This window comes from Prionailurus bengalensis, chromosome E3 (assembly GCF_016509475.1).
Source record: "Prionailurus bengalensis isolate Pbe53 chromosome E3, Fcat_Pben_1.1_paternal_pri, whole genome shotgun sequence".
NCBI classification, from domain to species: Eukaryota; Metazoa; Chordata; class Mammalia; order Carnivora; family Felidae; genus Prionailurus; species Prionailurus bengalensis.
The window spans coordinates 2,445,806-2,473,725 of record NC_057357.1 but is presented as its reverse complement, the minus strand read 5'-3'; the positions used below and the strand labels follow the sequence as shown (position 1 = coordinate 2,473,725).

The 27,920-nt window shown below is 49.9% G+C and overlaps 1 protein-coding gene across 3 annotated transcripts in view; it reads left to right on the top strand.

Moving 5' to 3' along the window:
• Positions 1-27,920, top strand: part of SNX8 (sorting nexin 8) — a 69,057-nt gene that overhangs the window by 13,133 nt on the left and 28,004 nt on the right. The window contains exon 1 of one of the 3 annotated variants that reach the window (XM_043559544.1): positions 16,602-16,733. The exons of 1 other annotated variant lie outside the window; for it this stretch is intronic. In XM_043559544.1, the coding sequence (XP_043415479.1) occupies positions 16,628-16,733 (106 nt within the window). In that variant the 5' untranslated portion in view covers positions 16,602-16,627. Of the gene's footprint in view, positions 1-16,601; positions 16,734-27,920 lie in introns of those variants that run through there. One more of the 3 variants, XM_043559545.1, reaches the window with a different exon arrangement.

Genomic DNA, 27,920 nt, shown 5'->3' with positions numbered 1-27,920 from the left:
AGGATGTGATATCTTGGCCGGACCACAGTTGTAGAGAGCCCCGTGTGTTACTATTGACCTTTTTATGAAGTTTGATAGCCGGTGATGGCCTACCTTACTCCTAGCACAGAGTACTTCAGCGCTGGCCAATAAAAATGTCACATGTGTGGGGAACCTGGGTGGCTCAGTTGGTTGAGCATCCGACTCCGGCTCAGGTCATGATCTCCCACTCCATGTGTTCAAGCCCGGCGTCGGGCTCTGTGCTGACAGTTTGGAGCCTGGGGCCTGCTTGGGATTCTGTGTCTCCCTCTCTCTCTGCCCCTCCCCCACTTGTGCTCTGTCTCTCTTAATAATAAATTTAAAAGGAAGGAAGGAATGAACGAAGGAAACAAGGAAGGAACGAAGGATGGATGAATGGAAGGAAGGATTGATGGATGGATGAATAATATGTGGTATATCCTTACAGTGGAATATTACTCGGGCTTAAAAAGGAAGGAAATTCTGGCACCTGTTACAACGTGGATGAACCTTAAGGACATGATGCTGAATGAAGTAAGCCAGACACAGAAGGATCTCTCTCTTTAGGGGTCTCTGGACTCATCAAAACCACAGAGACAGAAAGGAGATGGTGGTGCCGGGGGCTGGGGAAGGGGGTGGGGGTCAGTGTGTACTGGGAACAGAGTCTCAGTGTGGGAGGACGGAAAGTTCTGGAAGGGGACAGTTGTGATGTCTACACAACAGTATAAATTTTAATGCCACTGAACCGTGCACTGACAAAAGGTTAAGATGGCACATTCCATGTTATATATACTTTAGCACAATAAAATGGTTTTATTAAAAGCGTTATTATTGAAACCATCATTTCGGGGCCGTCTGCCTGTCTGCTGGCTGGGTACCCTCGAACAGGACGCTGAGCTGACAGCCTTGGTCTTCCGTGGGCACAGTGTGCTGGGTTCCCCGCTGTGTGTTAAGGCACCGCGGAAGGACAAACATGTCACCGAAGAAGCCTGCAGAGGGAGCTCTCGGCCTTCCCTTTGCCGCTGATGACTGGAGGCTGCTGGTCACGCCTTTCCTCTTTGAATTCCTGACCTCCTAAGAAGCCCGAGACGCTTTGCTCCCCGAGGCATTGAGTTCCTCACTTGTTTCTCCAGGATGTCTCGTCTAAATGCGGCTGTCCTTAAGCTCACAGAGCAGGGATAGGGGTGGGGGGGAGGATAGGAGGACTCAAGGGGTCCGATGTGGCCCCAATTCCTCCAAACTGCTTCCCTTCTCACTTGACCAAGTCCCCCTTCTGCCCTCGGCCTCAGAGGTGCACCTGTTCCAGCTCGGGGCATGGTCAGCAATCAGTCCCTGTTCAACTCCAGGGACCTCGGGCAAGCTGTTTATCTCCTCTTCGCCCGATCCTGACTGTAACGTAAGTTGAGAAGCTGACTTTGAAACAAGATCACGGTGGTCCTTGGGGGAGCATCTCTGCCTTGGTCCCGGCCGCACCCGGCTTGACCAGAACCCAGCTGTCTGGCCCCACCGTGTGCTTAACATGCGTTAGCTCACGCAGCCCTTGGGATGACCGCGGAGGCAGGGACAGCTGTGTCCCCACGTGTGGACTGCTCCCCTCCGTCGTGCTGGCCTGCCTCTCTTAGACACCGTTCCTTTGCTGTGTTCCTTCCTGAGGAGGGCTGGCAAGAAGGGAAAGTGGAGGTGGTGATGAGGCATACGCGGGCCAAGCAAGCTTCTGCAGCCCTTACCCTCACCGGCTAATAGAGCAGCAATTCTCAGGAGGCCTAGGGATTTACAGAGCGCCAACTGCTAGCCATGCGTTGCCGTAAGTCCTTTCTAAGCAGCTCACCTAATCTTCGTGGCATTTAAAAATTTTTTTTTAATGTTTATTTGTTTGTGAGACAGAGAGAGACAGAACATGAAGGGGGGAGGGTCAGAGAGAGGGAGACACAGAATCTGAAACAGGCTCCGGGCTCTGAGTTATGAGCACAGAACCCAACATGGGGCTCGAACTCACAGACCGTGAGATCATGACCTGAGCCGAAGTCGGACGCTTAACCGACTGAGCCACCCAGGCGCCCCAATCTTTGCAGCATTTTTTAACACAAAGAGAAGCACAGAGCAAGATACAAACACTCATCCATTCACCCACAGGCAGATTTTTTAAAGTGTTAATATTTTGTCGCATTTGCCTCAAAAATGTTCTTTCCAACGGGGGAGAAATTTGATTGGTCCCCTGCCTATCGCTCCCAAATTTCATTTGCTCTCCTCTTCTGGAAAGAAGCTATCATGTCTCTGTAAATAATACATACATTGTTTGGTATTTTTTAATTAAATTTTTATTTTTTTTAATTTTTTATTTTTTTTAATTTTTTTTTCAACATTTATTTATTTTTGGGACAGAGAGAGACAGAACATGAACGGGGGAGGGGCAGAGAGAGAGGGAGACACAGAACCGGAAACAGGCTCCAGGCTCCGAGCCATCAGCCCAGAGCCCGACGCAGGGCTCGAACTCCTGGACCGCGAGATCGTGACCTGGCTGAAGTTGGACGCTTAACCGACTGCGCCACCCAGGTGCCCCTTAATTAAATTTTTATTAATTTGGTGCAGATTCACACGCAGCTGTGGGAGATGAAACAGTTGGCCCGGTGTCCCCTAACGAGGCACAGCTATAGTGTCCTGTCACAACCGGAGGCTGACATTGACACATTCCGCCTGTCTTCAGATTCCCTCCGCTACCTGTCCTCATTTGTGTCTGCCGGTTCCCTCTCCACATAAACATAAATAGTTAAATAGTATACCATGCATGTCCTTTTGCAACACTGTCCTTTTCAAAATCTCTCCAACTTGGTACATTCTGTTCTAGTTCATACAGTGTATAAATACGTGGGATTTATTATTCATTCTACATAGATATCAAAGTACTTTGGGTTTTTTTTCTTTTTGGTTTATAAATAGCACCAGGGTGAAGAGTGTTGCACTTGTCGCCACAAGCTGTAGTTTAGAAAATGTGACCAGCAGTGGAATTTCCAGGTCATAAGATACCTGCGTCCCACTTTATCAGACATCCACAAATTGCCATGCAAAGCATCTCTACCAATTTACACTCCCTCTGCCGGCATCCAGATATTTCCACGTCGCTTCATCTCGCGTGCAGAAAGGGGTCTCTGTCTCCTCGTTGCTCGAACTTGCCTTTCCCTGACGTAAGTAGATTTCTGATTAAAGCGGAAAGGGAAAAATTATCAAAAGCACCTGGAATTTCCAGCAGGGCTGGGGAACCAGGCTCAAAGCTAGGTAGACGGAAACGTGCAGGTCTGCGGACAGCCAGACGGCGAGGATAGCACTGTCCCGTGGCCGGGTCACAGGTGTCAGTCACACCCCAGCACCACTGACGGTAGCCCCTGGATGCCGGTGGAAGCCGGGCCCCTTCTCCCCTTAGACGTGGGGAGCAGGTGCCGTGGCCCCCGTGAGTCATCACCTGGAGCCCACAGCCCCCGAGGGAAGCCTGGCCAGGCACAGCTGGGACATGCGTGCCCGACGCTGTACTTTGTACCGTGGGAAAAGGCTCTCAGAGGAGAGAAACACAGACAGAAAGGTTCAGACGCCAAGTGGCCAAAAAATAATAACAAATGTCCAGTATACCTAATTAGTAGTAAAGCTGACCGTCTTTTTATGTTTGTGGGCCTCCCAGATTCCTCTGTCAGTGAGCTGCCCCTACCTATCTTGTGCCTCATATGGAGGGTACATGCTCTTTGTACTCTGTTTAATCCTTAAACCTTTAATATATGTTGCGGTACCTTCTAATCTTTAACCCTCGTATGTGCGTTAACGGATCGTCTTCCAGCCCGAGGCTTCTCTCTTCCCTCTGTTTGTGGTGTCTTTTGTCCACTTTGTCATGCTGGTACTTAGAATTATTAATAAAGAATTTTCTTTATTGTGTCCTGTGCGCCTCCCTGGCTGGAGGATGTGGCTACATGGGGTACTTGGATTCATTCTGCTGCAAACAAGTGAATTCAGGATAACATGTAAAAACCCGTGTCATTAAAGGTCTTGAAGAGCTAAAGAGATAACGCAGAATCACTGTGCCGGAAGCAGCAGGAGAACGAGAGGCATTTGCCGGCCTGGGCGACCGTGAGCTTCAGCCGACGGCCTCGCGGTGCGTGGCCTCTCCCGATACATTATTGGGAAGATAATAGAAAGCCACTGCCCCCTAAAACTAGGACCCCCCAAATGCTATATATATCCAGGGCAAGAGGGAAGCCAGAACAAATTTGCCCTTTGCTGGTACAGCAAGGAATTTTGACACAGCAGAGACAGGGCCGGCCGGGGAGGAGCTGAGAAGCTTCACTGCCAACATGCCCTCGTGTGGACCTGGGGTCCAAACCCGGGATCTTAACACCTTCAGCTTCAAAAGCGAAGGGGTCTCGGCCTGGTCGTCTGTCTCAGTGCGTCGTAGAAGCCAACATAAATTCTTTTCTTTTTTTCCAAGTAACACAGGGGTTTCCTCTCTTCTGCTAGTGTTTAGAGGTCACCCTTGAGCTAATTAACGTTCAGTCTTTCATGTTTTCTCATGTGCATTTAAGATTATACGTTTCCCTTTAAACATGGCTTTGTCTGCTTCTCTCGAGCTCCGATAAGGAGTGCTTTCATCATCAATTCCAAATAATCCGTCTTTCGTGATGCAGTGTTTTACCCTTCTGCACAAAGAGGAAATTTTTGGCTCGTGGTTTATTACAAGTTTTTATCGAGGTGGAATTTACACACAGGAAATGTACAGATCTTAGGTATTAGAGATCAAAGAGTTTTGACAAGCCCATATGCCAGTGCAGCTAATACAATCATCGAGAGCTAGAATGTTCTATCGCCCCCGTGCCCCCCTTCACAGTACTGAGCCGCCATCGTGACTTCCTTCAGTCTGAATCAGATTTCCTTTTCCTGGGTCGTCATGTAGTTTTGCTTATTCTAGAATTTTCGACCGATGGAAAAATGTGTTTTTGTCTGGCTTTGTTCACCCGGCAGAGTATTTCCAAGATCTGTCCCTATTGGTGCGCATGTCCGTAGGCTGTTCCTTTTTATCTCCCAGTAGTGTTTCGTCATTTGGCTGTGCAGAAATGTGCTTGTCTGTGCTGCTCCGAGGGAACATCTATAGACCAGCTGGGGAAGCATTGACATCCTAACACTATGTGGACACGAATATTTAGGTCTTCTTTAATTACTCTCAGCAACGTTTTACAATTTTCTTTGCAGTCTTGCTCGTATCTTTAGAAATGTATTCATAGGGGAGCCTGGGTGGCTCCACCGGTTAAGCGTCCGACTTCGGCTCAGGTCATGATCTTGCGGTTTGTGGGTTCGAATCCTGCATCCAGCTCTGTGCTGAAAGCTCAGAGCCTGGAGCCTGCTTCAGATTCTGTGTCTCCCTCTCTCTCTGCCCCTCCCCTGTTCACGCTCTGTCTCTTAATAATAAATAAACATTAAAACATTTTAAAATAAAAGAAAAGAAAAATGTACTCATAAATATTTCCTTTTTTAATGCTCTTGGTATTAAAAAATTTTTTTATTAATGATTTTATTTATTTTTGAAGGTGAGAGAGAGAGACAGAGCACGAGCCGGGGAGGAACAGAGAGAGAGGGAGACACAGAATTCAAAGCAGGCTCCAGGCTCCGAGCTGTCAGCACAGAGCCTGACACGGGGCTCGAACTCACGAACCGTGAGATCATGACCTGAGCCGAAGTCAGATGCTCAACCAACTGAGCCCCTCGGGCGCCCCTCTATTGGTATTTTTTAAAGTTTCTTTTCTCGTTTTTTTTTTTTTAATTTATTTATTTAGAGAGAGAGCTGGGAAGAGGCAGAGAGAGAGGGAGGGAGAGAGAGAGAGAATCCCAAGTAGGCTCCGTGCTGCCAGCACAGAGCCCAATACGGTGCTCAAACTCATGAACTGTGAGATCGTGACCAGAGCCGAAGTCAGGCGCTTAACCGACCGAGCCACCCAGGCGCCCCTAAAGTTTATTTTCTAATTGTGCATTGCTGGTGTATAGAAATATAATAGGGACACCTGGGTGGCTCAATCAGTCAAGCATCCAACTTCAGCTCAGGTCATGATCTCACCGTTTGTGGGATCAAGCCCTGCATCAGGCTCTGCACTGACGGTATGGAGCCTGCTCAGGATTCTCTCTCTCTCCTTCTCTCTTTGCCCTTCCCTCACTTGTGTTTTCTCTCTCTCTCTCTCTCTCTCTCTCTCTCTCTCTCAGAATAAACTTAAAAAAAAAGAGTTATAAAAACTATTTGTATTTGACGTTGTATCTTGCATTCTTCTAAAACGTTATTACAAATTCTAGTGACTTGTGGATTCTATAGAACTCACTATGGACATGATTATATTTTTATATAGATTTTTTCTCTCCTAGCCATATGCAGTTGTTTTCGTCTCTTGCTAGACCTCCGATGCAATGTCAACTGTGAGCAATGAAGTGTGTGTTGTTGGCCTTGGTCCCAGACATCCAATATTTCAACTCAAATGTTGAAACAATTCAGTATTTTATCATGCTGGCCCGAGTGGCTAGCTCTTGGTTTTTGAAGATACCCTTATGAGGTTGAGAAAGGTCCCTTCTATTGGTCATTTGCTGAGAGTTTCATGATGAATGGATGCTGGACATTTTTCAAATGCCTTTTGCGCATCTATTGAAATGATCTTACGATTTTCTCCTTTGTTCTACTGATACGGTGTCATGGGTTGAACTGTGCCACCCAAAAAAGATGCATTGAAGTCTTGACCCTCAGTGCCTAGAAATGTGGCCTTCTCTGGAAATAGGGTCTTTGCAGATATAATCAATTTAAGATGGGGTCGTTAGGGTAGGCCCTCATCTAATGTGACTAGTGTCCCTGTAAGAAAAAGAAAATGCCTTGTGAAGACAGAGACACACATGGAGAAGACACAGCCATGTGACGACAGAGGAGGGCTTGGAGTGATGTGTCTACAAGCTAAGGAGTGCCAAGGATTTGTAGCAAACCACCAGAAGACAGAGAAAGCAAGGGAATCTTGTCCCCTAACAAGTTGCAGACAGACCATGGCCCACGGACAACTTCATTTCAGACTTCAAGCCTCCAGGGCTGTGAGATAGTAAATTTCTATGGTTTTAAGCCCCTTGGATTGTGGTGCATTGTTACCAGTCCTGGAAAACTAATACGTCTGCTGAGTTACCTTGATTTGGAAATGTTAAACCAAACTTGCATTTCACTTGGTCACAATATTTTATCCATTTTACATGTGTTACTGGGTTAGATTTGTTTATATTTTGTTAAGGATTTTTGTGTCTGTGTCCATGAGCAACATTACGTATAGTTTTCTTCCAGTGTATTTGATTTTAGTATCAAGATAATTTTCTTCTAATGTCTTTGATTATCAGAATTTACAGCAAAAATTTGAGGAAATAGGTTTTTTTTTTTTAAAGTTTATTTTTGAGGGGCGCCTGGGTGGCTCAGTCGGTTAAGTGGCCGACTTCGGCTCAGGTCATGATCTCGCGGTCTGTGAGTTCGAGCCCCGCGTCGGGCTCTGTGCTGACAGCTCAGAGCCTGGAGCCTGTTTCGGATTCTGTGTCTCCCTCTCTTTGACCCTCCCCTGTTCATGCTCTGTCTCTCTCTGTCTCAAAAATAAACGTTAAAAAAAAATTAAAAAAAAAAAAGTTTATTTTTGAGAGAGAGACGGAAATAGGTTTTTTTTTTTTTAAGTTTCTTTATTTTTGAGAGAGAGAGAGACAGAGACTCGTTTGTTTATTAATGAGTGAGGTGCAGAGAGAGGGAGACACAGAATCGGAAGTAGGCTCCAGGCTCCGAGCTGTCAGCACAGAGCCCGACAGGGGGCTCGAACCCATGAGCCTCGATATCATGACCCAAGCCAAAGTTGGATGCTTAACTGACTGGGCCACCCAGGTGCCCCAATATTTTTTTAAGGCTATTTTTTAGTGCAGTTTAAGCATCAAACAAAACTGAGAGGGAGGTGCAGTGATTTCCCATATCTCCTTGCCCCCACGCATGCATTGCCTCCCCACTTTACCAGCCAGCACCCCCACCAGAATGGTGTGTCTGTTACCAACCTGCACTGACACATTATAATCCATCATTCACTTTATGGTTCACTCTTGGTATTGTTCGTTCCATAGGTTTGAACAACGTCGGAGAAATGGCTCGTCTCTAATTTCGTTTTCCATGTGTTTGTTACGAGTATACAGAAACACAACTGATTCAGGTATATTAGTGTTGTATCCTGCCACCTCGGTAAATTTTCCTGTTCCAGTTCTAGGTGGTGGTGGTGGTGGTGGTTTTAGATTCCTCAGCATTGTCTGCTTCCACAGCCACTTTCCTTTCCAGTCTTCATGTCATTTTCTTCCTGCCCAGTCGTGGGCGAGGACTTCCAGTCAGTGTTGACTTTTAACGTCTTGTCTTGCCTTACTGCTAATCACAGGGGGAAAATGTTTGGTCTCTCACTGTTAAGTATGAACCAGCTTTAGCCTTTCATGGATCCTCCTTTTCAATTTGAAGAAGTTTCCTTATCATCCTAGTTTGCAGAGAGATGTAATCATAAACGGGTGTTAAATTTTTCCATAATTTCCCATGCGTTTTGGGGGGCATTTTTTTTTTGCATAATGTATTTTTTCTTCAATGTAAATTTTATGCATATGCGATGATCATATGGTTCTGTTAACACAGTGAGTTAAATTGATTTTTCAACTAATTAAACCACCTCCATTCCTGGCAAAAACTCTGCTTATATAATAACACTGCTATTACTTTCTCCTTGGAAGTTCAGTAGAACTTACTAGTAAAGCCATCTGGACCATGAGTTTTCTTTGTGAGAAAGTTTTTTTTTTTTTTAATTGAAAATAATTTAAAGACTTTTTAAATGTTTATTTAAAAACATTTTTAATGTTTATTCATTTTTGAGAGACAGAGAGAGACAAAGTGGGAATGGGGGAGGGGCAGAGAGAGAGAGAGGGAGACACAGGATCTGAAGCAGGCTCCAGGCTCTGAGCAAAACAGAGCCGAACGCGGACTCGAACCCACAAACCGTGAGATCATGACCTGAGCTGAAGTCGGATGCTGAAGTGACTGAGCTGCCCACGCGCCCCAAATTGAAAATAACTTTTTAACTGTGGTGAAATACACATAAAATTTACCACCTTAACCATTTTTTAAGTACAAAATTCAACGGCATTAAGTAGCACAAATTTAGTGGCTTAAAACAATAAAAATGTGTTGTCTTATTGTTCTAGAAGTCACAAGTGTGAAATGAGTCCTAAAGGATTGAAATCCAGGTGTTGGTAGGTAGGAATGGTTCTTTCTAGAACCTCCAATGGAAAAGTCATTCTTTGCTTCTACCAGATTCTTCTTCTTCTTTTTTTTTATGTTTATTTATTTTTGAGAGAGAGAGTGTGTGAGTGGGGAGAGGCAGAGAGGGAGACACAGAATCCAAAGCAGGCTCCAGGGTCTGAGCTGTCAGCACAGAGCCCAATGTAGGGCTCAAACCCATAAACTGTGAGATTATGACCCGAGTTGAAGTTGGTCGCTTAACTGACTGAGCCACCCAGTCGCCCCGTCTCTACCAGCTTCTAGAGGCAGCCGGCATTCCTTGGCTCGTGACTGCACCACCCCAGTCTCGGCCTCCAGCATCACATGGATGTCTCCGTAATGTTGGCACTGTCCCCTTCCTCCTATGTGTACCCTCATAATTGCACCTTGACCCACCCAGATAATTCAGGAGACTGTCTCCATCTCACGAGCCTTAACTTTGCACATCTTCAGAGTCCCTTTTTCCACATAAGGTAATATATTCACGGGTTCTGGGGACTAGATGGTCTTTGAGGGGCCAGTCTTGCGTCTACCACAGCTAACCTTCTGGCTCCCAAAGATTCACATCTATCCAGTCTGCAAAATACATCTCTCACATCCCAGTATCCCCCAAAGTCTCAACCCTTTCCAGCACAACTCAAAGTCCCAAATCTCATCATCTAAATAAGGTAGAACAGGTATGGGTGAGACGCTGTCTGTGATTCATCCCGGGGCAGAATTCCTCTCCATCTGGGCACCTAGAGAACAAATGATCTAATCCCCGAGTACGATGGCGCGATAGGCATAGGGTAACAGTTATAAACATTCCCATTTAAACAGAAAGAAACGGAAGGAGAAAGGAATTGCGGTCCTAAGCGATCCTGAAATGCAAGGGAGCAAACTCAGGTTTCAAGGAACTGTTCTCCGTGGTTCAAGGTCCACGGCTGCACCCTGAGTCTTCCTTCCTTTTTCATGAAGCGTAGCACGTGTTTGTAGCCGAGTAGTATTTTCAGCCTGTTTCCTGCCTGTAGAGTTTTCGAGTCCGCCTTCTTTCATTTCGTCTTCCTCTGTCCCTTGAAGTCCAAGCTGGTAGTGTTTCTGCTGAGACAAGATGTTCAAAAACCGTGGGGGTCTGACACGGGCGCCGTTACAAAAGAGGCTCGGGGAGCGAGGGGGGGCCCGGGCGGCTGAACGTCTGACTCTCGATTTTGGCTCAGGTCATGATCTCACGGTTTGTGGGTTCAAACCCCGCACTGGGCTTGGCGCTGACAGTGCGGAGCCTGCTTGGGATTCCCTCCCTCCACCCCCCACCCAGCCCTGTCCCTCCCCTGCTCACGCTCTCTCTCTCTCTCAAAATTAATAAACATTAAAAAAGGAAAAGAAAGGGGCTCATCCACAGGCCTTTCCTGAATAATCCTGTCTCTTTTTTGCTTCTGCTGAAATGCCACACATCTAATCTAATCTCTCCAAAGAGCTCTCTGTGACGAATACTGTGGCCTTTTGTTCCTTTCCAGGCGCTAGAAAAAGGTTGTCCAGACACACCCCTGGCTTTCTCTCCAGAGCACACTTTCCTGACCGTGAGTCTCCTAATTTTATGATTGTTTGCAGTCCGGATAGGTTCTTTCTCATGGACCTCGGACACAATCTAGCTGAGCTTTCTGCCACTGCGGGACAGAAGCTATTTTCCACTAGCTTCCGGTAATGTGGTCCTCATTTCCTTCTGAGGCCTCACCAAAATTGCCTTTAATTTTTTTTTTTTAACGTTTATTTAGTTTTGAGAGAGACAGAGACCAAGCTTGAGCGGGGGAGGGGCAGAGAGAGTGGGAGACACAGAATCCGAAGCAGGTTCCAGGCTCCGAGCTGTCGGCACAGAGCCCGACGCGGGGCTGGAACTCACGGACCGTGAGATCATGACCTGGGCCGAAGTCGGACGCCCAACCGACCGAGCCGCCCAGGCACCCCATAAAGTGCCTTTAACGTCTGAATTTCCGTCTGCACTCGCTTTATGGCAGTTTGGGTATTACCATCTAAGATGCTGTGGACTTTCTACACCACAGTCCTCACTAACCGAGTTGTTAACGGGCACGTGTCTGCTGACGATCTGTTCACGGCAATCTAGGCTTTTTCTATGATGCTTGTCAAAATTCTTCCGGTCTCTACCCATCCCCTAATTCCGAAGCCAGTTCTGCGTCTGTAGGTATTTGTCATAACAGTCCCCCACTTGGCGCGTGCCAGCACGAGTATTTTGTGCTCCCCCGTGGCAGTGCGGCATGCCATTGTATGGCTCTACGGCAATAAATATGTTCATCCAGTCTGTTGTTAACAGACATTTGGGTCAGTTCCAGTTTGTAGCTATTCAAATGAGGCTTCTAGGAATGAGCCTCTTTCTGGTGGGCATATGCTTTGATTTCCCTGGGGTAAATATCCAGGACTGGGATTTGCCTCACGGGTTCTTCTTTCTCCACTCTTGGTCTGGTGTGGACAGCCAGCACCCACGCTCCTCCTAAAGGCTGGTGGGGTAGCTCTCCGTCCATCCTGAGCCTATCTAGGGACTTTAGGCCGTATCCTGTCCTTGCTGCAGGCCCAAGCTGTGCTCTCCTGTTACCTGACCCAGGCTCCTAAGAGTTTTATCTCTTCTTTAATGTTTATTTATTTTTGAAAGACAGAGCGCAAGTGGGAAAGGGGCAGAGGGAGAGGGAGACACAGAATCCGAAGGAGCTCCAGGCTCTGAGCTGTCAGCACAGAGCCCGACGCGGGGCTCGAACCCACGAACCGTGAGATCACGACCCGAGCCGAAGTCGGACACTTAACTGACTGAGCCACACAGGTGCCCTAGATCTTTATCATTTCTGAAAGCTCTGTGGGTTGTCTGGCCTCGGCTTTAGGTCATTCCTGTAACTTGAAGTCCTCCCTATGTCTCGTACGCTTTCTTGCTTTCGATGCCAGCGATGTGTTAATAACATCTCGGGGAAGGGCTAAAATTGTAGCCAGCATTTCTGTAGTTTTGGAGAAGGAGGGTGAATATACTTCTGCGTCCATTCAGACTGACATAAGAAGTCTCTCTCTTTTTTTTTTAACGTTTATTTTTGAGACAGAGAGAGACAGAGCATGAACGGGGGAGGGGCAGAGAGAGAGGGAGACACAGAATCAGAAACAGGCTCCAGGCTTTGAGCGGTCAGCACAGAGCCCAACGTGGGTCTCGAACTCCCGGACCGCGAGATCGTGACCTGAGCTGAAGTCAGACGCTCAACCGACTGAGCCACCCAGGCGCCCCAAGAAGTCTCTTATTTAAACCTTAACCTTTCAGGAACACACCTTTGAAATGAGTGATACCGATGTTGCCATATTACATGCGAGCAAACTGAGGCTGACGAGAATAAAGTAGCTTGTCCGACGTCTCGTGAGGAGAGCCAACATTTCTGAGATGTTGAAATCTTCCTGAGGCTCCTGGAGGACGTGAGCAGATCTCCGGAACTTTAGGATGCAAGCTTGAGAAGGTATCTCGCTGCCTGACAAGGAAGCGTCGCCCGAGGATTCGGTTTCATGACCTTCACGGTGTTGAGATGATACTGGCTCAGCACTTTGTGCAGTGCTGTCACATCATTAAGGTTCCATACGTGTTTGGGGGGCTATTGATATTATTTGCGAAGTTGTAATTTTCTCTGCCTTCAGACTCCCTCCCCCCAGTGTGATTTCCAGAGCCACAGGCCGCATCCCCCTCAAACCTTCTAAAAGAAGAGGTTACGGATGGACTGGAATTTCCTGATTAAGATTGTTGAGGGGGTAGGGGCGACTGGGTGGCTCAGTCGGTTGAGCATCTGACTCTTGGTTTCGGCTCAGGTCATGATCCCAGGGTTTGGGATCGAGCCCAGATTTGGGCTCTGTGCTGAGTGCGGAGCCTGCCTAAGATTCTCTCTCCCTCTCTCTCTCTCTGTCTTTCTCTCTCTCTCCCCCCCTCCTCCTCTCCCTCGCTCTCACGTGCACATGCACTTGCTCTCTCAAAAAAAGAAAAAAGAATGTTGAGAAGAAACTGGGGGTTTTATGGCATTGGGTAACGCCACAGGGGCTATTATGAGGGGGATCTCTGGTACCAGATGGTCTGGGTTCAGATCCCGGCTCTTCTGTGGCCTAGCTCTGCGATCTTGGCGTGTCAGACTCTTCTGCCTTAGTTGCTGGGGCATGGAGACCATCATACTACTATTTCGTAGATTTAGTGTGACGGGTAGGTGAGTTGGTGAATTTCCAAATAAAAGGCACTTAGAAAGGTGCTCAGCACATGGTAGGTAGACGTTCAATAAACGCTAGTTTGGTTAGCGTGCTTGGTATTTAGCGCTGTTGGCCAAATATTTCTGGCTTTCGGTCCTCCGGGCACTTGGGGGGGTCCGCCCTCTGGCTCTTCCTGGTTGGGTGGAGCGCGTCACACTTGTGGCCAGGGAGTTGCGAACGGAGGGCTGCGGGACGTTTCAGTGCTTGTGCTGGATCCTGCCGAGCTCTTTCTCTTTGTCGCGATGGCAGAACTTCCAGATGGTGGCCGCTCCATTGTCTGGGTTTCCAAGGGACCGTGGCGAGCGTGGCCGCCTTGTTATTTCAGGTGTCTGCGGGTTCAGATTGTTTCTGCAGCAGGATACAGCCTATCCTGACAAACAGGTCAACTATTATTAACGGTCAAGTCCGTAGTCCTCACAGCGTTTCACTAACTTCTTCAAAAGGCCCCCAGCAGGATGAGGAAGTCCTTGCATTTCGGTGGGACAGCTGATAACAGCCCTTTTCTGCACGTCCACCTGCAACGTGACGTCCTGACTCCACTGTTCCAGTTGTCAGCGTGTGCCTACGGTCCTCGTTTTCCTAAATGGAAAGCGATTGATGTGACTCGAACAACAGATGAACAGTGTTAATTGGATCCTTGCCATTAACCACAAGGTTTTAAAAGTCAGAAATTCTGGTCTGCTGTTTGCTGCTTCCCGAACGAAGCAGAAATCGTATCAGGATTAGTCTTCTTTGGTGAGGATCTAAAGAAGTTACAGGCAGACGAGTTTCAGTGCACGTTTCCAGGAACTTTCTAACCGTTCGAGATATCTGGCAATAGAGCCCACAACCTGTAAGGACCGAGTTCCTTTTTCTGGAGGCATTCGGAGCTGGGCACGTCAGAACCCACCGCTCACCCCCCTTTCCTCTCACAACACCTGTGTTTCCAGCCCTATCACCTGCTTCAGTCTGTGATGTGAGAATCCTGTTGTATCCTTGTGTCTCCCCCCCCCCCCCCCCCCAATGCAGTACCTAGAAAATGCTCAGGCAATGTTTGTAGGAATCAAATAATCTTTCAACCTAGAACCGTGGCCTTCCACCTGGGCTGCATGTTGGAATCACTTGGGGAGCTTAAAAAAAAAAATCCCAAGTCTGGGCCACACCCCAGATGAATTAAGTCAGAACTTCTGGGGGCGGGCTCCAGACACAGTCTATCTGAACTCTCCCCAGATGATTAGAAAGTGCAGCAAAGATCCAGAACTGCTGAACTAGAGGCTGTGTGGCCCTGTGTCAAGGGTGTTAAAATAATACATTTAATGTTATCACTCTTGAACAGTGTCTGTTTCTACACTTCTATTAGGGTTTTACAGTTTGGAGAATCCAGTGAACTTTCAAACCTTTAATAAAGATTTTATAATCTAGTGAGGGACAGAGATACGTGCCGAGTAATACCAGGACATCAGCAGTGTGTGTGTGGGTGTAGGCGCACGCCCAAGTGAGTGTGTGTTGGGGGACTGGATAGACGCAGAGTCAGGGAAAAGTGCTGAGCCCATCATTTGATGCAACAAGCCCTGAAAGGAAGCCCCGGTGGCGGAAGGAAATAGCATCAGATGGGGGTCTGTGCATCACAGGATCCTGCAGTGTCCCCCCCCCCCCACGCCCTGTGACTTGGAAAAGCCCATCTGGAGAAAGGGATAGCACTTGCTAGGTTACAGTGCGGGGGGGGGGGGGGTGCGGGGAGAGCCTCTCTGACTGTGTCAGCTCTCTGGGATGTCCTTGGGTGCGGTGATCTGTAACTGAGGCAGGGTCCAGCTGTAGCAAGGAAAACCAGCTACCTGGGGAAGACTGGGACCTTTCTTAGGACCCCGACGGGGAGGGGGAGGGGGGTCGGTCTGGGCTCTAGATCGCTCTAATCAGCCCCCAGGGGGCGTTGGTGGGCATCAGAATCCGGAGGTCCACGATTCTGACTTTGGAAACGAGGCCCTCCCTCATGGAGCCCCTCCTGGCGCCCCAGCTTCCTCTTCTGCCATTTCTGCAGCCACACTTTTAGCTCCAGGAGGACCACAGCGTCTGCAGCTACCTGATGCCTCAGAACCTTCGCGCCTGCTGGAGGCCGCTCCTTCTGCTGAACTCCTCATCCCCAGCATCAGCTCAGGCAGGCTCTGCCCCACCCAGGGGTCCCTTCATCTGTTCCGGTGCTCCCACAGCCTCACTTTGGAACAGCCAGGACACTTGCTCTGGTGTCCTGTGGTCCTCCAGATCGGGGGAGGCACCGAATGCATCCTCCTATCTCCGGGTCCCGGCACTGGACGGCCAGGGGGAGTGGGTGAGTGAGCTGGTAGGGCGAGTGAGAGTGGGTGGGCAAGGGGGTGGACGAGTGGGTGAACAAGCAAGGGGGCGGGGGGAGGAGTGGGTGAGTGGAGGAATGAAGGAATGAATGAGTGGGGGATGGGTGCGTGTGAAAAGCTGAGTGAGCGAGGGGGTGAATGAGTGAGTGGGGAGTGGTGCGTAAGTGAGGAGCAGAGTGAATGAGCAAGCCGGCGGGCGGGAGGGTGAGTGAGTCCTTGCGGACGCGCGGAAGGGAACGAGTGAGAGGGCGGGCGGGTGAACGAGTGAATGAGTGAGCGGAGGGGGGTGGGAGCTAAGGGAAGGGCTAGAGGCGGCGGGGGGGAGCGAGGGACGAGCCGGGAGGGGTGCGGGGGCGCGGGGCGGGGAGAGGCCCACGCGGAAGTGCCGAGTGAGCGGCCGAGGGGTGAGCGTGACGGCAAGCGGCCGAGCAAGCGGCTAAGCGAGTGGGCGAGCTGGGCTGGCACCGAGCCTGCTGGCGGGAGCGGGAGCGCGGGCGGGAGCGCGGGCCAATCCTCCTGGTGGCCGCGTGGCCGGGGCGTGGCGGGGCGTGCCGAGTCCGGGCAAGGGGCGTGACAGGCCCGGGTGGGCGTGGCGAGGCCGGAGAAGGGGCGTGGCAGGCCCGGAGCGGGCGCTGCGAGGCCAGGCAAGGGGCGGGGCGGGGCCGGGCGTGGGCGGGGCGTGCCGGGGTGGGCGCGGCCAGGCGGGCGCGGAGGAAGTCACGTGGCGCGCGCTCACATGACTGGCGGCGTGATGGACCGGCTGCCGGGGGAGGCAGGCGCGGCGCCAGTCGCGGCGGCAGCTGAGGCGGAGGCTGAGGAGGAGGCGGACCCGCCGGCGGCAGGTACGGCTCGGGGTCCCCCGGGCTCCAGCGCGCGGTCCCGGGCCCGCGTCCCCCGTGACCCCGCGACCCTCGGCTCCCTGGGTGTCAGCGGCGCCCCGCGTGCCCCTGCCACGCCGAGGAGCGCGCTGTGGCGCCGCGGGCCGGGGGACCCGAGCACCTGCTCAGGTTTGTCCCGGCCGCGCTCTTCTGCCCGCGCCTCCCGGTGCAGGGCCCCATCGGGGACGGACGTCCCCCGCCCCCCGCGGTGCCGCCCCGCCCGGCCGCGTGGGGCGCAGCCCAGGACTTTGCGGGGCTCCGACGAGAAATTGGGAGTTCTCCCCGGCAGTCCGGACAGACTTAGCCGGGAGTGCTTCCGAGCTAGTGGATGAGCGTGAACACGGAAAGGCGTGCGCCAGGCTTGGCTTTTCTAGCATGCTCCCTGTTGAAAAGTTCCTTCCTCTAGTCCTAGTCCTCTAACTGCAGAACGCACGTAGGGGGATGTTGGTAGGAGTTACTACCTCTTCTTGGTGCTGGCGGGGGGGGGGGGGGTGGCACGAGGTTGAGGGACTCCTCCTGGCGGTCTGGCGAGGTGTCTCCAGGGGGCTGTGCTCACCCTAAGTTCTGGGGGGCTACGAGAGGGCTCATTCATTAGGGAGAAACAGGAAGGGGGCGTCAGGGAAGCTGCTGGGGCGTGGGCGTTGGACTGGCCTGACTAATTGATATGAAAGATCCTGGGTGAGTCTGCGTCTGCACTGAAGTCCCCCACCCCCAAAGTTGGTTTTTAGATTTTTCATTTCATTTGGAGCTGGGTAAGAGGACACGTGTGATGGCTCTTGCTGTTGGTTAGAACATTGTGTCCTCGAGGTCTCACGTTGGCGCCCAGCGTGGGCAGTCCATCTCACCTATACCAGGGCGGTGGCCTCGCCCCTTTGGCTGGGTCACATTTGGAAATGGGAGGCTGTTTCCCCTCGGATCATAAAGCAGTTCATAGTTGCTGGATGTGGTGGTGGTGGTGGCTCAGAGGTCTCTCTGCAGGTACAGGTAACTGCAGGAGGTGTTTGAGGCAGGACTCCACTTGCGGCTGCCAGTTACGGATGGCACCAGCTCTCCAAGACTGCCTTTCCTGCAACTTGGTCTGGAATTTCCATGGTAGCTGGCCTCCTTTGGGGTTGTAGCGATTTTATTAGGCCCGCTCATGGCATCCACAGTGTAGCCAGTACCTCTGTGTTTACAGAGGGCTTTCTATAGCCGGCTGAGTCTCAAATTCAGGGTTCACGGATTGCTGGGATGTAACCTGTCATTTCATCCCATTTAAAATCTTTTGACCATCCCATGAGGCAGGTGACGTGGTAGAACAAACCTTTTTTACACCGGGATAAAGGAAACCCAGAGGCAAGTGACCTGCCTAAAGTGGGCAGTGTTAAGGAGGCACGGTCAAGGTGGGAATCGTGGTTGGGTGGGCTGGAGTCAGAAAACCTAAGCCTTTGAGACTGAATCTTGTCCGTCGACCATAAATGTGAATCTCACATTGATTTTGATTTGTTGAAGGGTTTGTGTTTATGGATACAGAATGAATTTTCTCTGGTGTCCTGTCTACACAGACAGAGCCCACGTGTAATCGTGGGGACTGTGAGGTCTAGGACTTTGTGGTGCTTTTGAGATTGTGAGCAGAAATTGTGTTCACTTTTCCAGCATTAAGAGTCTTATATTGTGGTTCTTTGACATTTAAGCTGTGAACGGTAACTCTCTAAACATTTAACTTGCAATTAAGCAGTATATGGATAAACACATTTTCTTTAAAAAAAAATGTAGAACATTATTAACTAGGTGGAAATCTCACCTCGATTGCCATCACCCTCTCTTTTTTTTTTTTTTTTTTTTTTCAACGTTTATTTTTATTTTTGGGACAGAGAGAGACAGAGCATGAACGGGGGAGGGGCAGAGAGAGAGGGAGACACAGAATCGGAAACAGGCTCCAGGCTCTGAGCCATCAGCCCAGAGCCTGACGTGGGGCTCGAACTCACGGACCGCGAGATCGTGACCTGGCTGAAGTCGGACGCTTAACCGACTGCGCCACCCAGGCGCCCCGCCATCACCCTCTCTTTACCAGACGTGACAGTTGTTATCAGTTGGGGATGGATTCTCTCCGTTCTGTTTTTATATCTTATACATTCGCGTTCCCAGAAAACATCCCGCCTTGTGCCTCTGTGCCCGTGTTTCCCCAGGAGCGTGTATTAGTTTTCTGCCGCTGCTCTAACAATTTACCGCAAACATGGTGGCTTCAACAGCACAGATGTATCATCTCCCAGATCTGGAGGTCAGCAGTCCAAAATCGGTTTCCCTGGGCTAAAACCAGGTGTGGGCAGGGCTGCGTTCCTTCTGGAGGCCCTGGGGAAAATCCATTTACTGGCCTTTCTAGCTTGCAGACGCCTCCCACATTCCTTGGCCGATGGTCCCCTTTCTCCAGCAGCCATGAGCACGTCTTTCACATGCTGTCATTTCTCTGGTTCTCCTTTTGTTGTTTCCTTCTTTCCCTTTGAAGGACCCCTGGACTACATTGGGCCCACCTGGGTAGTCCACAGCCCGTGCCCTATCTTAAGGTCAGCAGCTTGGCAACCTGAATTCCATCTGCTACCTTAGTTTCCCTTCTCTGTGGAAACAACAGCTTCAGCTTCCAGGGGTCACTTTCGGGTGGGAGGGGCGTTATCCTGCCTTCCATGAGTAGATGCTGTAGGAGTGGGATTGCCAGGTCACAGGGTTTGCACCTCTTTTGTTTTAACGGGTAGTGACGCATTGTCCTCTGTGGTGCCTATCACCAGTTTAGTCAGCAACGTGCTTTATTAAGAACATCGTTTCCTCAGGGGCGCCTGGGTGGCTCAGTTAAGCGTCCAACTTCGGCTCAGGTCACGATATCAGGGTTTGTGGGATCGAGCCCTGTGTCGGGCTCTGTGCTGACAGCTTGGGGCCTGGAGCCTGCTTGGGATTCTGTGTCTCCCTCTCTCTCTGCCCCTCCCCCACTCTGTGTGCCTGTCTCTTTCCCTCTCTCTCTCTCTCTCAAAAATAAACATTAAAAAAAATAAAAACCACACCCTTTCCTCATAACCTCATCAACACTAAATACCATTTTTTAAACTCTTCGGATTTACAAAAATTAAGAATGTGTCTCATATTTGTTTGGACTTCCATTTTCTCCAGTGTTAGTGGAGTTTAGTTTCTTGTCATGTTTTCATCTTGTGTGGCCTCTCTGAACTCACTGTTCATATCTTTTGCCCATTTTGTTAGGAGTGTATCTTTTTTCATGTTGAATTGTAGAATTTCTTTTTTCATTTTAAACATAGGCCGTTTGTGGCTTGTACAGTAAAATTGTAACTAGCAAAATGTCTGATTGGAACATTCTACTCTCTGTGCGGGATGAGAGTTTATCTCAGGGCCTCTTTTGAGGCTATAAAGCTCAGCAACTGTGACGTAGAATAAGAATGGCAACGGATGAATGTGCTAGATGCTTGATTGTGCAATTTGATTTTTTGAGGTTGCATCATACCCTGATAAAAATATACACGCATGACCGCTGTGTATCACAGGCCCACTTTCCTGCAGTCCGATGGACCTAAACTTGGTCTTTAGCCCAGGGGAGAATCGGCTTCAGTTCTGTTAGAGCGGCTCAGTGGATGGCATTCCAGACATTCCATTTGGTTAGGAAGCTCCCGGCCACTTGTCTCCTGGTTTTCTCTGGGGTCATGCCTGAGCTCTGCTCATCATTGGAGCTCCTGTGCACCGGCCCCCACCTTCTCTGCGTGCCTGGGCCCTTTCCTTGCTCTCTCTGCCCCAGCCACCACCCCTCGCCTGCTGCTTTCTGGGTGTACATTGGTCAGAATTCAGTGAGCTGTCACTTAAGATGTATGCATGTGGGTTAAATTCTATCTCGAAGTGCTGACGACATTCAGAAAAAAAAAAAACAAAAAAACAACCCTTCCTGTCCACCCTGCTCCCCTTCATTACACGCATTTTGATCGTAAACTCCCGACAGGCAGAAACTATTATTTTTGTTTACATGCCAGTATCTAGAATAAGATCTGCTATGCAGAAAAGGCTTAGAGGTTTAAATAGAATTACGTTTTCATCATACGTTTTTTCAGGATAGTGTCACATTTTAACTTGCTTTAACAGTGGTAGCTGTGGAAATATGATTTAAGTTTGCTTCCTTGGTCTTTCAACTCTCTGTCATACAGACATACCCAATTTGCAAGGTAAAATGTGTCAATTTGAAGAAAGAGGAACTAACTGAATCACTATTATGTAGAACGGATTTTGCCAGAATTTGTGGTTAGCAAGAAAGTGATGTGTTCCGGGTGGGGGAATTCTGTTTTGGTATTATTTTTTCCTTCCTAAGAAAAAGACGTCACAAACAGAGATGTTTTGCCCACGCTGCTTGCTGGTGGGGAGCCTGGAGTGGTGAGTGTCGGGACAGGGGCTCCGCGAGGCCTGTCTGGGAACAGGCCCTCACCCCCCCCCGCCCCCCCCGGGTACTTGGTGAGCGGGGGCTCCGGATCGCGTTACCCTCTGAAGGACTGCAGTGTTTTCATGATAGAATCATTCAAAAACCATAACGAGACTTCAGGGGGCAGATGTTCTTTGTGAAAGTAATCAGGACGAAAGTGCCCTGGAGCGCGGGGGGCTCGGGATGGCCCAAGGTACACGCGTGCTGTGAGCCGTTGGAGTGTTAGGGGACTCGGGCCACGCTTCATGGTTCCCGCTGGCTGGGTGGTGGGAGTGGAGCAGGTGTTGGGTGGGGTTTTGTCGTACTCCTGACCAGTTTGGAGTTTGTGTGTTCAGCAGAGTTGAAGTGAAATTACGTGACATTTGATTAATTCCAGGGAAGCTTGGTGTGGACTGGCCAGACTTGTGGCTGGGTACTGTCTCTGCGAAGTACGTTTTCATGACCTCCCGAGGATCTTTCAGAAACGATCTGTGCTGGTAAAGTTTGTTTGCCAGAAGTCTTACGAATGAGTTGTAATCAACCCAGTGAAATTGCATTGTTGTGTGAGAATTCGCGCTTTGAGGAGGATGTTGTTGTACAGGAATGTAACTGCGAGTACAAACGTTTCATAAACGGAGAAATCAGCCACAGTTCCACCATTTCAATGCAACCACTGCATTTTCGCATACGCTTGACTTTTGAACGACACAAGTGTGAACTACGCGGACCCGCTTGTACGCGGGGGTTTTTTTTTGATCAGTATGGTGCGGTCCGGTAAGTGTATTTTGTGTTATGATTTTCCTAACATTTTTTTTTCTCTAGCTGATTTTATTGGAAGGTTATGGTATAGAACACACACACAAAATATGTATTAATTGATCTTTTATTACTTACTGGTAGGGCTTCCAGTCAACATCTGGCTGTTAGCGGTGAAGTTCTTGGGGAGTCAAAAGTTCTACATTGATTTTCCACTTTGCAGGGCGTAGGGTTGGCGCCCCTAACCCCCATGTTGCTTGAGGGTCAGCTGTGACTTCCTTCTTCCCGCGCATATGCTTTTTACGTCTTCCTAGTGCATTTACGCTTTACGGCCTAGCCTTTCCACTCAACATTTTTCTACACTGTTGAAAATAGTCTTCGTAATTCTCTGCTGAATGCCGGCACGGTACTGCGTCAGGCACTCGATTCGTGCTTCTGCAGTGCTGACGTCCTACGATTTGTGTTAAAGGTCCTCTTGCCACGTGTTTTTCAGAAAATGATTCTTTAAATCGAACCAGTGTTAACCTTGCCCTCCTGCTCTCACTTGGTCTCTCCCGCTCTGCCCGTTCCCACCTCAGAGGTGATCTCTGTTATCAGACCTTCCTGTCGGATTAGGGTTTCAGTAACCTCGGTTATTGGGCTTTGAGAACGGGGGGGGATGCCCTTGGGTGACCTGTTCAGGGATCTTTGCAGATGTGAGACCTGAGTCCCCCCACCCTCCCCTGAGGATGTCCAGAGAGGCCCGAGAAAATGTACACCGGTGACTCCAGTTTCAGTCAAGTTACAAAACGTGCAGAATTAGACTCTTGTGTGGGGATGCTGCCGCAGGTTATAAAACTATCAATGAAAGGCAAGGAAGATATCATGAAAAGTAGGTGGTGGTCGCCTCTGTGAGGAGGAAAGGGGTTTGACCTAAAGTGTTTACTGGACAAGGTGGGCTTTTTAATTTTCGACCTGGATGTGTGTTTGAGATATAATTTTGTTAAACTGTCCGTAGACATTACAGCCCTTTCTCTGTGCATGTTATCTGCTTCACTGTAGAAAATGTGGAGGGAAAACCCAAGATCCCAAGATGTCAAGTGCACCTGCTAACGATCTGCAGTTTGCCAGGCAGAGGTGGACGCAAGGGGTCTTGTTTTAAAACAGTTTTGTAGGCATTCTGACCTCCCTTGTTTTCTACTCTCTAGTTAACATTGGAAGTATATTTATGGTGAAATACGTGTTTCATCGTATCCTTGTCCACTCCTAATGGCCAACCTTGCAGCGAATCAGCAGGATGGTCTCCTGGCTGCCGCTGTTTCTGGTGTCTGTGTCTGAATACGGTTGGCGCTGGTGAGCCCAGCTGTTTCGGTGGCCCCGGGGACCAGCAGGACCCAGACCTGACGGCCACGGGCAGGTGTCGTGGCAGGAGGGATGTCTGGGGACCTCACCTGCTGTTAACAGTATCTCCATGATGGAGACGGCAAAGGCCATCTTCCGTAAAGGAGGGTCAGGTGATAGTCGTGACTTCGCACTGTTAATTGCCTTTGGGACCGTAATTGCACCTCCCAGCTCCTGCGAAATGCCACTCACTGCTGGGTTTTTGCATTTTCAGCTCTTCAGAGTGTGGGGAAAGTGTGTGTGTGCAGTTCTTTATCTCAGGGTGTCTCGTGTACCACCGTTCTTACTTCTTAGGGTGGACAGTGAAGTCGGGAGGCTCCTCGGAGTACCTGTACAAGGTTAGTTGTTTTCTTTTTTTATTTTAATGTTTATTTTTGAGAGAGAGTGTGTGTATGTGTGAGAGAGCGAGCTTGCGCACAAGTGGGGGAGGGGCAGAGAGAGGGGAGACACAGCGTCTGAAGCGGGCTCCAGGCTCCCGAGCCGTCAGCACAGAGCCCGACGTGGGGCTCGAACTCACGAACCGTGAGATCATGACCTGAGCTGAAGTCGGATGCTCAACTGGCTGAGCCACCCGGGCGCCCCGCCTGCAGAAGTTGAGAGGTGAGCTGGCTTGTGTGGCAGTGGGCGTGTTTCCTGAAATGCACTGTGTTATGAGTGGAAAGTGTCCCATCTTTTGCCTCCTCCTGGCAGACCTCCACAAAGGGCATTCTTGGCGACCAGAGGAGGCGTTGTATTGATGACAAAGCCTGGCAGAGCGCTTCCTGTAGGAGGTGCCTTCCTCCTCACAGACATCCTGCAAAGTCAGTAGTCTATGAACCCTACTTTACAGATGGGGAAACTGAGGCGGCAGCAGTCCCATCGCTTACCCATGACCGGAGAGTGGGATTCACACCCCGGCAAGCGTGGGGCTCCCGTTCGGAAGCGGCAGACGTAACCTCTTGGCTACCGTCTACGCAGGCCGCCTTCCGTGCGCTTCCCTTAAGTTCGCTTTGCCAGCCGTTCCCAGACCTCGAACTTTCCCTCTTCTGAAGGTTTCACATGGCGAGATGTTTCCGTGTGGCTGTCCTGAAAATCGCCACCGCAGACCACTGTGAGATGTTAGCCTCTCTCTTTTCAGAAAGGGGGTGCACTTGACACGGCGCGATGGGCCGAACAGAGAGCCTGGCAGTCCGGAAAGTGTGTGTGCGCTACAGTCGTTGGAGGCAGAACGGTCACTTGCGTGGTTTGTGCGCGGGTCTCAGCTCTGCCCCGTGTCTGCCAGAGCCATCCGGTTCAGTCTGGGGAGCCGCGGGTCGACTGGAGCATAGGTTTCCTGGAGAGAGAATGTGACAGCACCCGGAAACACATTTTGCCAAGCACAGGCCGAGTTCCCTCGTCTAATGAAGTGTTGGGATTATCCTGGCTGACCCATTCGCAGTCTTTGGGTTGCAGACACCAGAGGATGGTCCAGCCTTCTCTGCGTGGGAGATGAGACCTCCAGATTCAGCGCAACTTGGCTCTGGAGGCAGGACTGACTACGTGTTTCTCTTACTGTGACATTTTTCACGGTCCCTGATTTGTCCATGCCAATTTCCGGGGCGTTCCTGTCCCTGGCTGATTAATGGCATTCCGGGTCCTCTACCCTGCAGGCCGCTGGATGGCTTGTCTTATTTTTTGTGATTCCTTCCGTAGACCAATGGGGGTTTGTTCAAATGGATTTAATTGTATCTCACTTGGTTTCCAATGCCAGTGACTGCTTGGAATTTTATTAGTGGGGCCTAATTTGGCTGTGAATGCAGGCTCTCTGTGTAGCCTTGACTGAGATAGAGCACACTCAGTCCTGCTAGATATTTGGGAATATTTTCACTTTCACGGCAACAGATCCTAGAGAACCTGAGTCACTTTCAGACTGAACCAGTCAGACCCAGGGTGAGGGTTTAAACCAAGAACAATCTCCCAACAGATTGAATTTGGTTCCAGAGAGAGATCATGATTCTTTTTGGAATTGGACTCCTTTTTTGTAAGTTATTCCAAGATTCCCCAAATTACTATTAGCTAAAAGAGTACTGCTTTTGAACTCTGGAAAAAAATCACCAGGCCTCCCCACAGATAAACATTCTGAAAGGGAGAGACCGAAGAGGTTTTTTGAGGAATACACCCAACTTGACCGGGGCCCTTTCAGGAGCATGTTTGGAAAGATTCATGGAGAAGCAGAGATCTGGTGGCCTCCGTGCTGGTTCCTCTTGCTCCAGTTTGAGACGGGAAATCATCTGATAGGTGACTGTTTTTGGCCCTCAGCTTCAGTTTTGTGATGTCTTCAGGAGACAGACCCATGATTTTTTCCCCCCTCTGTGGTTTGGTCTCTTGCATTGCCCTCGGAAAGGAGTAGCCACTCATAGGTTGCAAACGTCTCGTTTGTGTGCAAGTGGTTCACACGTGTCTTTGAGCTCCCAGGGACAACCCGCGATCTGTTCGGGTCTTGACTAGAGCAAGATGCCGTCGTGGCGCGCGACCCGTGCTTGAGGCTGTGAGAAGGCCGGGCCTCCGGTTCATTTGATCTGTGATCTGGAAGTTCGTGTCTGGCCTCTGGCCTGCCGGTCCTTTGGAGAAGAAAAGCTTGGGCACCAGGCACTGTGCTGGATGCTTTGACATATTTTCTGTAACACAAACTTCTTGCAGCTGAACAGTGTTGAAGATGGTACCGTTCCCATCTTAGAGATGAGAAAACTGAGTGCAGCGAGGTGAGCTGTCTGTTCGCGGTCACAGAGGAGTCAGGGATTTGCGTGGACACCATCTGACCTCTGGCCCCAGGCATGGGGTGTGCCTGTCCTGGCTCCTCTCCCCATGAGTCAGGGAGGGAATACAGGATCGGGTGTCGTCACGTAACCTGTACAGGTTCAGGCCCCACCGCTTAGCTGCTCGCCAGCGCTGTGACCTTGGCGGGTCACAGCACAGACCTCGCCAGGCTGTGCTGCTAGAGCCTTGCTTTCACGTCTGGTAAATGGGACCACGGTGCCTACTTGAAGGGTTTCCTAGGACTAAAGAGAGATGATGTAGAGGTTCCGCGAGTCCCCCACACAAAGAGGTTTCGTTGGGAAGGGCCCTTGCCGGAATGGTGGTCGGCAACGCACGCAGCTGTGCAGATGGCCAGGTCCATCCCTGCCTTTGAATTCGTGGGTAGAGTGAGGGGTGGGAGACACCCTTCCTAAGGGCAGCTTCGGTTGTTCTCAGCATTCAGCGGCTGCTTCCAGTTCTGACGTGCAGCTTCGTAGCCACAGGGATGACCCGGACCCCAGGGGCCGCTGGAAGTTTCCGTGGCAACGACACCAGCTAGGCTTTTTTGCTTGTGCCAGGAACAGCCAGAGGGTTTCTCACGTAGATGATCTTCCCCCTTCTCGGTAGACGTCTTCGCTCAAGATTGCAGGCCGGCTGTGCTCCGGGCCCATTGCTGGCGCGGGAAAGTGGTTTGCACGAGAACTGGGGAGAAGACAGGGAATTCGTAAAACATTTTTAACAGCCTTATTGAGCTCTAATCCACATACCACATAATTCTCCCATTTGAAGGACACAATTAACAGAATTGTGCAGCCATCGACATCCTTTTAGAGCGTTCTCCTCTCCCCTGGAAGAAAGCCTACACCCACTGGTGGTCAGGTTCACGCTTCAGTCCCCTTTCCTCCTGTCCTGGGCAACTATTACTCTCTGTAGATCTGCCTCTTCTGGAATTTCATACAGATCGAACCGCGTGTTCTGTGTCCTTCTGCGTCTGGCTGCTTTCGTTTTGGATCGCGTCGAGGATTATCCATGCTGTAGCACGTACGCTGTTGCTTTTAACGGCCGAATAGTATTCCGTTGCATTAAGACTCTGTATTCTACTTACCCCTTCATCACTTGGCGGACATTGGGCTGTTTCCACGTTTTGGCCATCATGAGCAATGCCGCTGTGAGTTCACGCACAAGTTTTTGTGTGGACGTGCTTGTCATTTCTCTTGGGTGGAATTTAACCTTCTGAGGAGTTGCTGGACTGTTTTCCTGTAAGTTCAAGGGCTCCCGTTTCTCCGTGTCCTCACCAACACTTGTTATTGCCTGTATTTTTTTTTAATTTTTAAAAAAGTTTTATTTATTTTGAGAGAGAGAGCATGAGTGGCAGTGGGGCAGAGAGAGAGGGAGAGAGAGAATCCCAAGCAGTCTCCACACTGCCCGCGTAGAGCCTGACGCAGGGCTCGAACTCACGAACCGTGAGATCACCACCTGAGCCGAAACCAAGAGTCAGACGCTTAACCGACTGAGCCGCCCAGGCCCTGTGCTTGTCTTTTCGACTGTAGCCTTCCGTGTGGGTATGAAATGGAATCTCATTGTGGCTGGGCATCTTTTCATGTGCTCATTGGCTTTTCGTATATCTTTTGGTGAGAAATGTTTATTCACATTTTTGCTCACTTTTATTAAAAAAAAATTTTTTTTTAATGGTTATTTTTGAGAGAGAGAGAGCATGAGCAGGGCAGGGGTAGACAGAGAGGGAGACACAGAATCCGAAGCAGGCTCCAGGCTCTGAGCTGTCAGCACAGAGTCTGATGCGGGGCTCAAACTCACAACCAGGAGATCATGACCTGAGCTGA